This window comes from Ranitomeya variabilis, chromosome 3 (assembly GCF_051348905.1).
Source record: "Ranitomeya variabilis isolate aRanVar5 chromosome 3, aRanVar5.hap1, whole genome shotgun sequence".
NCBI classification, from domain to species: domain Eukaryota; kingdom Metazoa; phylum Chordata; class Amphibia; order Anura; family Dendrobatidae; genus Ranitomeya; species Ranitomeya variabilis.
This window is the reverse complement of record NC_135234.1, coordinates 86,729,836-86,744,455: the sequence shown is the minus strand read 5'-3', so window position 1 is coordinate 86,744,455 and position 14,620 is coordinate 86,729,836. Positions and strand designations below refer to the sequence as shown.

At 43.5% G+C, this 14,620-nt stretch overlaps 1 protein-coding gene across 1 annotated transcript in view; it reads left to right on the top strand.

Moving 5' to 3' along the window:
- The window catches only part of ERAL1 (Era like 12S mitochondrial rRNA chaperone 1), a 54,700-nt gene that overhangs the window by 6,577 nt on the left and 33,503 nt on the right, over positions 1 to 14,620 (top strand). Inside the window, exons 3-5 of the mRNA XM_077294329.1 lie at positions 478 to 605; positions 1,746 to 1,823; positions 7,562 to 7,608. Of these exons, the coding sequence (XP_077150444.1) occupies positions 478 to 605; positions 1,746 to 1,823; positions 7,562 to 7,608 (253 nt within the window). The remainder of the gene's footprint in view (positions 1 to 477; positions 606 to 1,745; positions 1,824 to 7,561; positions 7,609 to 14,620) is intronic.

The following is a 14,620-nucleotide window of genomic DNA, read 5'->3' as shown; positions in this document are numbered from 1 at the left end:
CCCTGGGAGTGATTCCAGCCGATTCAGTGTGACTGCCCTGCGAGTAGGTGCTGCATCAGTGACTAGCAGAAATTCATGGCAGAAGGTGCGCTATGTTCTTAAAAATACAGGTTTGCTTACATAGATTTCTCTAATAAGAGCTGAGAAGGCTTAGAGGCAGATACAGCACTAATGGGGGAAACTAAGGGGGAACCCTCTTTCTAGTTCACACATTCAGCCCGCCGCTGCTGAATACCTTTTCATGGGGTGTAACTTATTACTATATTTTTCTTGCAGTAACTTATATCCCATAGCCTAAAAGGGTCCTCTACTATTGTAAGACATTCGGGCAGCTCCCATACACATTAGATATTTTTGTGAGGATTGGGTTTGGTCCCCTTTCATCTAAGGTCATCGTTATAAGTAATGTTTTACCTCCCATTTGTCGTCTTTCGTAGTTTGCTCCAGTTCATAAAAATCGTAATTCTCTGTTTGCAGCTGATCAAGACAGTTTATTATTGAATGCCCCCGACCAGCCAGAGAACTCCAAAGTGCTCAAACTTGCTATTATAGGGGCTCCCAATGCAGGAAAATCGACTTTATCCAACCAGCTTCTGGGCAGAAAGGTAAAGAGCATAAGAGACCAGAGTTATATTCTTGTTATATGTCCATTACTGTGAACAGTTAAAAGGCGTATTCACAGTGTCGCAAACTAGAGTGATACATGTTCGAGTAGTGAAACCCACAGCAGTCAGGAGAACGGGGGTCCTATGTCCCTCCTTGTTGAATGGAGCAGTGCAGCCTTCTGCATGCAGACTGAAGCAAGGGAGAGGTTGTGATTCTGGAAATGCCTCTTTAGGATGTCATTGTGGGGTTGTCTGGCATTGTTGCAACATGAGGCTATGGAGGGTTCAGTACATTTTGAAAAGAGGGGTCTTCATATAAATCACTGACTGACCTGGAGCCTTCTTTTGCCTTAGTGGTTCTGCTGCAGCTGGGTAATGTGTTTTCTGGCCTTGTAGCTGCAGCAAAATCTTTCCATAGAGAAGAGCTATCTTGGGTCCTTTATTACAAAGCTTTCTTTAGCTTCAACAGATGAGTCTTTAAAGGGAACCCGTCACCACGTTTTCCCCATGTAAATATGGCCAGCATCTTTAAACCCTCTTCTACAGCATTTGGGTATTCTGTCTGTATGTCCCCAATCCCCTTTGTAAGGCATAATAATGAGGTTCTCTTATACTCGCAGACGGCATGGTCCGGTCCGATGGGCATCTCTGTTCTTGATCCAGCGTCTCCTCTGTACTGGTTGTACTTTACATTGGGAAAACCTGTTGACAGGTTCCCTTTTATAAAGTCTCTGTTGGTTAATTAGGCTTAGGAGGAGAGGAATAGGGCAAAAAAATCAGGAGCATCCTGTAAAGGGAAGAATAGAATCATAGAATGTTAGAGTTGGAAGTGACCTCCTCGGTCATCTGGTCCAACCCCCTGCTCAATGCAGGATTCACTAAATCATCCCAGACATCTGTCCAGTCTCTGTTTGAAGACTTCCATTGAAGGAGAACTCACCACCTCTCGTGGCCGCCTGTTCCACTCATTGATCACCCTCACTGTCAATAGTTACTACTGGCAGCAAATAGTGAAGTTGTCTGCGCCATTCTTGTCAGAATTTTCTAATTTAATATTAACCTACAGTTTGTAAAGGCTTTTATATTTTAGGTGTTTTACCATATGACTGCCATTCTAATGGTGTAAATACTCTTGTGTAGCTTTTTCCTGTATCCTGTAAAGTCCACACCACACGCTGCAAAGCACAAGGGATTCTCACAGAAGGAGACACCCAGATTGTAAGTACCGTACTGATCCGTGCTTAAGATCAGTGATGGCGGCAGTGGTCTCATGCTAGAAGCTTGTAAATGCAGACCTAGAGGACCACCAGAAATGCCCATGAAGAGATACAGTGCTGTGCAGAACGTTTACACAGGTGGAGAATAGATGCTCCAAAGTAACAAGGCTTTCTCAAGTTTATTTTTATCAATTGGCAAAATGAATGAATAATAGAAAAATCTAAATTAAATCAATATTTGGTGTGACCGCTTTTTGCCTTCAAAACAGCATGAATTCTTCTGGGTACACTTGTGTTAGTATACAAGATATTTAACCCCTTATATTTAACACCATTCATTTTATCTTGTGATGTACGGTGAAGCGGGAAAAAAAATGTAGTGCATTGAAAATTTAAAAAAAAAAAAACATTTAATTTTTTTTTCATTTACCATGTTTACTATACGGTACAACTGACCAGGCATTATTATTCTCCAGGTCAGTACAGTCACGCAGATATTGAGTAAAAGCTCACAGACACAAAAAGAGGACTTAAAAATCCTCCAAAAAATTGAAAAAAATCACAGAGAAAAAAGCAGAGATGATTACCTGCTGAAGCCTCCAAACAAATGCAGCGGACCTGATAAATGATGGCAAAAACACAGGTGCAAAAAATACCAATGAAACAACCACTTTCAATCCAGTATTGGTTGTTTGGCATTAGTGCACAAAAAGATAAACGATAATAGTCTGTATGTGGCATTGTTCACACAAGCAATGCAGAGCATCTGGTCTACAGCCTATTACTAACGCACATACAGGCGGGCTGCCCAGTGCTACAAAATGCATGCTGTGTGAATGGAGGCCTACAGTTTACAGAGCCATCTTGGTCCGACTGCGCCCTGCAAGATAAAGTGCAAAAAAAACCACATATCAATGTATGTAAGGTATTAGTTTATATTGGGGCCTCAATATGTAAGCTGGCAACCCACGTCAAGGTTCCTTACATTTTGCCAGTCCTAACGCTAAACATTGAGTAAAAGCTCACAGACACACTTTACCTAGCAGGGCGCAGTCGGACCAAGATGGCTCTGTAAACTGTAGGCCTCTATTCACACAGCATGCATTTTGTAGCACTGGGCAGCCCGCCTGTATGTGCGTTAATAATAGGCTGTAGACCAGATGCTCTGCATTGCTTGTGTGAACAATGCCACATACAGACTAGTATCTCTTTTCTTTTTGTGCACTAATGCCAAACAACCAATACTGGATTGAAAGTGGTTGTTTCATCGGTATTTTTTGCACCTGTATTTTTGCCATCATTTATCTGGTCCGCTGCGCCCTGCTGGTGCATTTGTTTGGAGGCTTCAGCAGGTAACCATCTCTGCTTTTTTTCTCTGTACGACCATGCAGATACCAAACACATACTTTTTTTCTTTTTTTTAATTAAGTGGTGAAAAAAATTGGAAATTTGTTAAAAAAAAAAATAATAAAATTTGCTTGTGTTGCTATTTTCCGAGACCTGTAACACTTTCAATTGTCAGAATATGAGGTTATGTGAGGGCTCATTTTTTGCGCCCTGAGGTTATGTTTTAAAGGGAACCTGTCACCCCCCCAGTCGTTTCAAACTAAAAGAGCCACTTTGTGCAGCAGTAATGCTGCATTCTGACAAGGTGGCTCTTTTAGTTCTGGGTGCTGTAACTAGAGAAATAATCAGTTTTATAATTTGTCAGAAATACCTGGTTCTCAGTCAAGTGGGCCGGCGTTTCCCCCCTGCTTCAGACGCCGCACAGCCGTCACTCACATCTTCTTGGCGCCGGGCGCCGCCTCCTCAGCGCTGTTTTGAATATAGCCGGCGCCTGCGCTCTTTTTTCCTGCCTGGTGCAGGCGCAGTGAGCGCTGCCCCTCTTTCCTCATATGCAGCCCAGCTGACTGCGCCTGTGCGGCCGCCCTGCCTGTGAATCCCAGCCCCGCAGTGACTTATGATTTACTCACATTGCGGGGCTGGGATTCACAGGCAGGGCGGCCGCACAGGCGCAGTCAGCTGGGCTGCATATGAGGAAAGATGGGCAGCGCTCACTGCGCCTGCACCAGGCAGGAGAAAAGAGCGCAGGCGCCGGCTACTTTGAAAACAGCGCTGAGGAGGCGGCGCCAAGAAGATGTGAGTGACGGCTGTGTGACGTCTGAAGCAGGGGGAAACGCCGGCCTCCTTGACTGAAGACCAGGTATTTCTGACAAATTATAAAACGGATTAATTCTCTAGTTACAAGCACCCAGAACTAAAAGAGCCACCTTGTCAGAATGCAGCATTACTGCTGCACAAGGTGGCTCTTTTAGTTTGAAACGACTGAGGTGGTGGAAGGGGGGTGACAGGTTCCCTTTAATTGATACCATTTTAGGTCAATAAGATGTTTTATTCACCTTTTATTGCAATGTTGCGATGGCTAAAACCCCCCTGTAATTTTGGAGTTTCAATTTTTTTCCTCATTATGCAATTTATCAATTGGATTAATATATTTTAGATTTTGATAGATCAGACTTTTATGAACTCAGCGATACCAAATATGTGTACTTTTATTTATTTTTTAATGGGACAAATGAGGTGTGATTTGAACATTTTCTGTTTATTTTTTGGGGGGGCGGGGAGCTTTTTTTCATTTTTTTACTGTATGTAATACTCTCCTCAGGGGATTAGACTCTGCGATCATCTGATTACTTGTGCTATACATAGCAGTGCTGATGCACAATCTCCTATGAATGTCAGGTAAACGCTGGCTTTGGCAGAGGGATCGTAATGACGGGCACGGGGGTCTTTCGGAGACCCTCGACTGTCATGGCAACCCATCAGCACCCTGTGATCACCTATTTGGGTCACCAATGGTTACGTGGAATGACGCCTCTTCTGCCGACGTGTGTTAAATACCGCTGTCAAAGAAAACAGTGAGATTTAACACGTTAACAGCAACGGGCAGAGCACCAATCCACCCACGGCTGTTAAGAGGCAGATGATGGCTTAAAGGGAACCTGTCACCCCGTTTTTTGAAGATGAGCTAAAAATAGCGTTAAATAGGGGCAGAGCTGGGCGTTACATTAGTGTCTTTTGTGTGCCTTTATTACCCACCTATGCTGCCGAAATACCTTTGCAAAGTCGCCGTTTTGTGCTGTCACTCACGCTGGTCTGGTCCTATGGGCGTGGTGACAGCGCTGTTTCTCCCCCAGATCAGGCTCATCATTACGTTGGTGGCGTAGTGGTGTGCGCATGTCCAACAGAGAATATCCACTGCCCAGGTGATGAAAAAGAGCGCGATCTGCGCTATTCAGCCGTTTACTGGTGGGCGCGGCCATCTTTCTTCTGCCGCGCGTGCGCAGATGGAGCGCTCTGCTTCCCGGGGCTTCAGGAAAATGGCCGCGGGATGCCGCGCGTGCGCAGATGGAGATCGCGGCGGCCATTTTCCTGAAGCCCCGGGCAGCAGAGCGCTCCATCTGCGCACGCGCGGCCACAGAAAGATGGCCGCGCCCACCGGTAAACAGCTGAATAGCGCAGATCGCGCTCTTTTTCATCACCTGGGCAGTGGATATTCTCTGTTGGACATGCGAACACCACTACGCCACCAACGTAATGATGAGCCTGATCTGGGGGAGAAACAGCGATGTCACCACGCCCATAGGACCAAACCAGCGTGAGTGACAGCACAAAACGGCGACTTTGCAAAGGATTTTCGGCAGCATAGGTGGGTAATAAAGGCACACAAAGACACTAATGTAACGCCCAGCTCTGCCCCTATTTAACGCTATTTTTAGCTCATCTTCAAAAAACGGGGTGACAGGTTCCCTTTAAATCAGCCATAATTTTCTGGGAAAGATGCGGGTTCCTTGTGCGAGTCCACATCAAAGTTAGGGAGCTGACGTATATTTACATTCAATAAAGTTATATTTTTAAATGACCATTGTTTATGCAATCTTTCGGGAACCGATGTGCTTGTTATCAATTTCTGGATTTTTTTTTTTTAATCAATATTTCTAGGTACAGTTTTTGAAGAAACTTCGCAGAGCGTTTTTTCTAAAAATCTTGGAGAATTGACCACATGTCTTCTCTGGATGTATGCTTGTACAAATCCTTCTTTATCACCATGTAATCTTAGAAAGTCTTGATGTTGTTGAGATCAGGGCTCTGTGGGGCCATATCATCACTTCCAGGATTCCTTGTTCTTCTTTATACTGAAGATTGTTCTTAATGACACTGGCTGTATGTTTGAGATCGTTGTCTTGTTGCAGAATAAATTTGGAACCAACCAGAAGCCTCCCTGATGGCATTATATGATAGATAAGTATCTGCCTGTATTTCTCAGCATTGAGGACTTCAAGAAATGGGCAACAGTGAGGACCATAGACACAGTGGTCAGCCAAGAAAACTTCATGCAGCAGATGACACCTCATACTTCAGTACAAAATCAGAAGATGTTCAGCAGTGCAATCAGCTCAGGACTGGCAGAAGCCAGTGGGACCCAGCTACACCCATCTACTGTTCAGAGAAACCTAGCCAGAAGTGGTCTTCATCAAAGAATTGCAGCCAAAAGCCATATCTGCAGCAAAGCAACAAGACCAAGTCACTCAACAATTCAGAAAAACATAGGAACTGGCAGGTGGAAAAATGGCAGCAGGTGCTTTGGACTGATTAGTCAAAATGTGAAATATTTGGCCTGCTAAAGAAGACAGGTTGTTCCTAAAATGCTGAGTATCCGCAGGCACCAGTGAAGCATGGTGTGTGGGGGGGTCTTCACAAGTTTGTGGCTGCCTTTCAGAAAATGTTGTTGGGGATTTGCTCATGATTAATGGTGTCCTCAATCCTGGAACTACAGGCAGATACTTCTCCATCAAGTAATATCATCAGAGAGGCATCTGGCTCCAAACTGTAGCAGAACAATGACACTGAACATACAGCTAATGTCGTAAAGGACTATCCTCAGTATAAAGAAGAACAAGGAGTCCTGGTGATCATGATATGACCCCACAGAGCCCTGATCTCTGCATCATCCAGTCTGTCTGTCATTACATGTAGTTACAGAAGGATTTGCACTAGCGACATCCAAAAATCTGTGGTTAGTTTACCAAGATGTAAGGAAGAACCTCCTCCCTGAGTTCCTTTAAAAACTCTGCAAGTGTACCTAGGAAAATTGATGTGGTTTTGAAGATTAACAGTGGTCATAGCAAGTATTGATGTGGTTTAGATTTCTCTTTTGTTCATTGACTTTTCATTTTTTTATTTGATAAAAATAAACAATTTAATACTTCTGTTATGGAAAGCATACTTTGCAGTATTTTTTCCACACTTGCCTAAAACTTTTGCACAGTAATGTAAGTAGTACCGTATATTTATTTTTTGTTAGTCTTGTACCATTTGCCACTGTTTTCATATTCTTTATTTCTTTAGTTCTTGGCACAAAATTGTGTACCTGTATGTCAGTGCTGGGTGTACGGAGGGGGCTCAGTGGCTGAGCTTCCCTGACACCCAGTAAATGCCAGCTAAGTTGCATAGGTGACGCCTGTCTCTACCTGCAGTGACTGGAGCCTAACTCCAGTCACTGCTGTACTTTCCAAGCTGAGTCCGAGTGGAAGTTTGAGAGGTATCCAGAAATGCCTATAAGATCCTGTGCAGTAATTACATCTCTCATTAATATGTGTGAGGGCAATGCGTGCAGTGCTGAGTGTTGTACTAGGTGGCACTGGCCGAGAAATTACTTATCACCTATGTTATCTTTAGATTCTTCTGGATACCCCCGGCATGGTCAATTCCGTTAGAGCTCATCGGTAAGTTCCCTTTTTTTCTTGACTGTGTGTGATAAATGGAAATGTCTGTCTTTTATATCTAATAATGTATCGGATTTGGTCCCCATTCCCTCAAAAAAAAAAAAAAACTGCAAACAAAATCACTAATAACAATATGAAAAATTCTATACTTTGTGTGTGGAATTGGGCTATTGTGTATGGCGTTGTTTCTGTACCAGTAGCTTGGGAGCCATATGTGGATCTTAAGCATATACGGCATGTGGCCTCACCATTGCAAATACTGAGACACTATGGACAAGACCCTTTCACTGGCTGATACCCCCATGGTAGGAAAAAATAATAAAAAAGAGGTGAACAGCGCTCCAGCCAGGTGTATGAATATCAAAAAGAGGTCTTTATTGAGCCATAAAAAGCAACGTTTCGACCACCATTTGGTCTTTTTCAAGCATGACCAAATGGTGGTCGAAACGTTGCTTTTTATGGTTCAATAAAGACCTCTTTTTGATATTCATACACCTGGCTGGAGCGCTGTTCACCTCTTTTTTACTGTTCGTGGATATCCAGGAAGGTTCCCTGGACATGGAACGGGCGCCCCGATGAGTGAGTGCTGTCAGCCCCCTCTCTATCTGTATACACCCCCATGGTAGGAGTCATCACTTCTGGCCATCTACATCTACACTGGCCCTCAGTCTATTGACCCAACTTGGCCGCATCATAGACCGAAATAGATGTAAAGCTCTTGTCAGTAGACCCTCAGTCTCTCCATACTTGGAATCGTGAATATCAGATGTGTGAAACGGGCCCTAGTCATATCTTAAAGAAGCACTCCTCCCATAAAAGTTTTTATCCTCTTAATATATTGCAGTCATCATATTATACAGCACTGTGTACTTACAATTGTTCATTTTGCCTTTCTATCCAGTTAATGCTTCTGTTTTCTCTGCTGTATGTACAAACAGGAAGTCTCTTGTCCCTGCATAAATCATCCCTCTCTTCAACTTCTGACCCAGCTGCTCCCGCCTCCACCTGCCAGGCACTTTTGCAGAGGCTCATGACTTGTGCAGAGAAAATGTACCTCCTGTTTCTACATAGATCTTAGAAGGATTCAGCTAAGTCAGTTTGTAATCATGTGATCTCATAGACCTAATGGAGAAGAATTAGATGGGTAGAAATACAAAATTAGCAATTATAAGTACTATACACAGTGCTATACACTTCTATTGAGCGAAGTTGCGCCCAGTGGGCGGGCCTTGGCCGGGAGTATGTATAACTCATATATACCCCCCGATTCCAGCCCAGAAACTGGTGAATCCTTGCAGTGCACAGAGATTGCGTTTGTAGGGGGGGCTCATAAGTCAGCCGTCCTCTATGCAGCACAAGTCAACTATTTCCCTTTTGCTGCACAGTTTGATTCAACAGCAAATTTCATATTTGAAGGTGGTTCACAACCAAATGCCCCTGGTGTGTGGCGAGTACCCAAAATGCCAAGTGAGACAAGGCTGGGCATATTGAATTCCAATATATCCGAATCTGTGTATCCCCTGGGTGATAACTACCCCCAAATGTGACTTGCAATCACTTCTTTCACTCTCACTATGGCAGTAAACTTGCATATTTGGCACGTCCCTGCGTCTATTACTCTTTTTGGTGCAAACTGTTCATGGGGTAAAATATACAGATATGTCTACCCCAGATAGTGTGTATCTATTATATATTGTGTGTGTGTATGTATATATATATATATATATATATATATATATATATATATATATATATATATATATATATATATATATATATATATACACACACACACACACACACACACACACACACACACACACACACACACACACACACACACACACACACACACACACACAATAGATATATCATCCCATCGTATGCATCACGGTCGTCACTCTATATATATATATATATATATATATATATATATATATATATATATATATATATATATATATATATATATATAGATATAGATACCATAGATAGATATATCATCCCATCGTATGCATCGCAGTCGTCACTCAGTGGCCATGGGGATGGGGCTTTACTGAAGAGAATATTAGTCTGTTAATGTGCTTGAAGGGATGGTCCATCGTTGGGGGACATTGCTTTTTCTTACATGCATATTATTGAAGATAAAAATCATTTTTTGCAGTTGCTTCATTAAAAATCTTGCACCATTTTCCTCCTATATCCTTTGTATTGCACTGTGTGTTGTTGGCTACAGCGTGAGTTAATAGGGTTGGCGACATTATCTGTATAATATCAGATGTGTTGGTGACATGACTTTGTGGCACTTACTACTATCCAGGGATCCAGGTTCTCCTCCTGCTCTTGTTAGTGCCGCCTGTCAATCAGTGTCCTCCAATAGAAAAGCCGCTTTCTCATGTGAGCGTTTCAGTTGATGGACAGGTCTGGTCACATGGTCATACATCGGCAGCCATTTTTAGCCTCAATTGCATCTATTTAAGTAAGCAAAGAAAAACCTGTTTCTAAATATGGACACCCCCCTTTAACTCCTGTAGTACTGTATTCTAGTTTGTGTCAGGCCCATAGACTTTGAAGGTGCAAGCACATGATCAGCTGCCGCACCAAACAAATGGGGACCTTTAAATTGTCATTCTCACTGTAGGTGGGAACCCTGGTAATGGATCTCCCAGCAATCAAGCACCCCACCTATCTGATGATTCTTGGAATATGCCTTTAAATGAAAGATGACAGTTAACCTTTCCGCAGTGGTGGTCATATAGCCGAATGTTCTGCATGATCCGGAAACAAGGCAGATTATAGAAATCCTGCAGAGAACACCGGGCTCATTATGCTGATAATTCTTTCTATATTTGTCAGCGGAGTACTTATGTAACGGGCCTTAAACACCTTCTGTTCTGCTGCAGGTGGATAAGTAGGGAGAGGATCCTGCTGCAGCCAGATGCTCTTTAGGCTGTGTGCACACGTTGCAGATTTTTCGCGTTTTTTTCCGCTATAAAAACGCATACATTATGCATCCCATCATTTAGAATGCATTCCGCAATTTTTGTGCACATGATGCGTTTTTTTCCGCGAAAAAACGCATCGCGGTAAAAAATACAGCATGTACATTAATTTTGAGGCTTTTTCGCGGATTTCCCACTACAGTGGGGCAAAAAAGTATTTAGTCAGTCAGCAATAGTGCAAGTTCCACCACTTAAAAAGATGAGAGGCGTCTGTAATTTACATCATAGGTAGACCTCAACTATGGGAGACAAACTGAGCAAAAAAAATCCAGAAAATCACATTGTCTGTTTTTTTATCATTTTATTTGCATATTATGGTGGAAAATAAGTATTTGGTCAGAAACAAACAATCAAGATTTCTGGCTCTCACAGACCTGTAACTTCTTCTTTAAGAGTCTCCTCTTTCCTCCACTCATTACCTGTAGTAATGGCACCTGTTTAAACTGTTATCAGTATAAAAAGACACCTGTGCACACCCTCAAACAGTCTGACTCCAAACTCCACTATGGTGAAGACCAAAGAGTTGTCAAAGGACACCAGAAACAAAATTGTAGCCCTGCACCAGGCTGGGAAGACTGAATCTGCAATAGCCAACCAGCTTGGAGTGAAGAAATCAACAGTGGGAGCAATAATTAGAAAATGGAAGACATTCAAGACCACTGATAATCTCCCTCGATCTGGGGCTCCACGCAAAATCCCACCCCCGTGGGGTCAGAATGATCACAAGAACGGTGAGCAAAAATCCCAGAACCATGCGGGGGGACCTAGTGAATGAACTGCAGAGAGCTGGGACCAATGTAACAAGGCCTACCATAAGTAACACACTACGCCACCATGGACTCAGATCCTGCAGTGCCAGATGTGTCCCACTGCTTAAGCCAGTACATGTCCGGGCCCGTCTGAAGTTTGCTAGAGAGCATTTGGATGATCCAGAGGAGTTTTGGGAGAATGTCCTATGGTCTGATGAAACCAAACTGGAACTGTTTGGTAGAAACACAACTTGTCGTGTTTGGAGGAAAAAGAATACTGAGTTGCATCCATCAAACACCATACCTACTGTAAAGCATGGTGGTGGAAACATCATGCTTTGGGGCTGTTTCTCTGCAAAGGGGCCAGGACGACTGATCCGGGTACATGAAAGAATGAATGGGCCATGTATCGTGAGATTTTGAGTGCAAACCTCCTTCCATCAGCAAGGGCATTGAAGATGAAACGTGGCTGGGTCTTTCAACATGACAATGATCCAAAGCACACCGCCAGGGCAACGAAGGAGTGGCTTCGTAAGAAGCATTTCAAGGTCCTGGAGTGGCCTAGCCAGTCTCCAGATCTCAACCCTATAGAAAACCTTTGGAGGGAGTTGAAAGTCCGTGTTGCCAAGCGAAAAGCCAAAAACATCACTGCTCTAGAGGAGATCTGCATGGAGGAATGGGCCAACATACCAACAACAGTGTGTGGCAACCTTGTGAAGACTTACAGAAAACGTTTGACCTCTGTCATTGCCAACAAAGGATATATTACAAAGTATTGAGATGAAATTTTGTTTCTGACCAAATACTTATTTTCCACCATAATTTGCAAATAAAATGATACAAAAACAGACAATGTGATTTTCTGGATTTTTTTTGCTCAGTTTGTCTCCCATAGTTGAGGTCTACCTATGATGTAAATTACAGACGCCTCTCATCTTTTTAAGTGGTGGAACTTGCACTATTGCTGACTGACTAAATACTTTTTTGCCCCACTGTATATTATTGCATTGGGAACCTCCGGAAAAATCCGCCCAAAAAAACGCACCAAAAACGTGAGAAAAACGCATGCGGATTTCTTGCAGAAAATGTTCAGTTTTGCTTAGGAAATTTCTGCAAGAAATCCTGAACGTGTGCATATAGCCTAAGTCTGCCATACGCATTAGATGGCTTACAGCTATGCCATGCTTTGGCTGATCATTTGGCTGACTTTACCACTGCCATCTTTCCCACTCCTGTGTTCTCTATAAAAAGGCTGCCGACAGACATCTCTGACAGCCGCTTGTCTCTGGGAGATCAATACGAGTGGCCATTCTGGAGTCGGACATGCTTGATTGTCAGGGAAGAAGTCAACCAGTTGGCTGGCGCCCTCATACACATTAGAGCAGCGGTTGACCCCATCGTTGATGTTGGCAGGTTTGGCTAATGTGTATGGGGGCTACAGATTAGCTGGTGGCTAACTGAGTACTCTTGTGTTTTTTTTTTTCCTATGAGAGCCGCTACCAGACTCGTCAGCAGCTTATCACTCAGAGAACCAAAGGATCAGCTGATGGAAATCAGACATGCCTCATTCTTTCCCCCAACATTATTTGTCAGGGGAGTGTTGGCGGACCCCCATACTCATTAGATTATAAGCCGATCTCGCCAGTTTCAGGGGCTCTGAAGACTTTAGCCTAATGTGTAAGGGGGCGTCTATAGACAGACCTATGTCCGTGACGTAACTGATCTCCTGGGGTATAGAAATCTTTAAAATATTTTTCATCTTGTTTAGTATTTGTGCTGGGATTTTGTTGGGGGGCATTTTCTGTGCTTAAACACACCATGCAGTAATGTGACTTGCATTGTTCTGCTTTTATATTTTTTTTTTTATTTTTTTTTTTAGTATAAAAGCTTCTTTTATGTAATTTTCTTTTCTTAGCTGATTGAGTGACCCAATATTCATTACAATGATTGTACGGCTAGGATTAGGTTTAGCGCCATGTCCGCAGGGATCTCGGAGAGCAGTGTTTAGGCATGATTCTTTCTTTTCCGTCACCCCCTTGATTTTTACAAGTAACAGGGTTTCTAACTTGGCCAGAGATCAATAACACATATTTACATGAATCAATGGGTTTTGTCAGTGCTAGCTTAAGGGCCTCGCTTCACACAGGCAATCGATGTACTGAGGGGATGTAGTTAATGCCACATTACTCGTGCTTTAAAGAACCAATAAACATAACAAATCACCGTATAGAAAAGCAAAAATATTGGTTCCCAGGCTTAAGAAGCATGACCTTCCTAATGTCTCCTATTCTCCAGCTGGATTTAAAGGGAAACTGCAGTTTCTTAATAGTAATTATTTATTAGTGAGTCTGTAATGGATCGTTTTACACACGTGGTTTACAGGCAATGCTAGGCAGTGGTTCCTTTCATTAAATCTTATTTCTGGGGCTATGTTTGTTATAAAAAATTAAAAGGAAAAAAAAATTGCCTTCTCTGGGTCCAGCGCTGACTCTCCCCCCCCCCCCCCCCATTGCTCCCAGTGTTTAGTATTGGCTGCAGCACTGACATCACCTCGAGAGCGCTATCGGTGAGTTTAGCGCTCTGAGCAGGGCGTTCCGTCTTCATGGGCTGAGCGCACTGATTGGGTGTCGACGTGACATCAGCGCTGCAGCCAATACCAGACACTGGGAGTGAAGACGGAGACTCCGCGCTGGATCTGGCGACCTGAATAAAGCGCGGTTTGTTTTATAACAAACTGCACTCGGGGACCAGAATTTTCTGAAAAGGATCAACCCCTTTAAGCATGCATTCCCTTGGGCAAAGCCTGTAGCACTTTCTATGATCATCTAAGCTGATTCATGACCAAATGAAAATTTAACAAAGGTGATCATAAATCCATCTTTAAAAGATTGTTCAGAACAAAGAAATATTACGGACCCACCAACAGACGAACTCATTGATGGATTACTGTTAACTAGTGATGACCAAGCCTGCTCGCCATTCGCATCGGGTGCTCCGGCATGCATCGAGTATCGCGGGTGCTCCGGCATGCATCGAGTATCGCGGGTGCTCCGGCATGCATCGAGTATCGCGGGTGCTCCGGCATGCATCGAGTATCGCGGGTGCTCCGGCATGCATCGAGTATCGCGGGTGCTCCGGCATGCATCGAGTATCGCGGGTGCTCCGGCATGCATCGAGTATCGCGGGTGCTCCGGCATGCATCGAGTATCGCGGGTGCTCCGGCATGCATCGAGTATCGCGGGTGCTCCGGCATGCATCGAG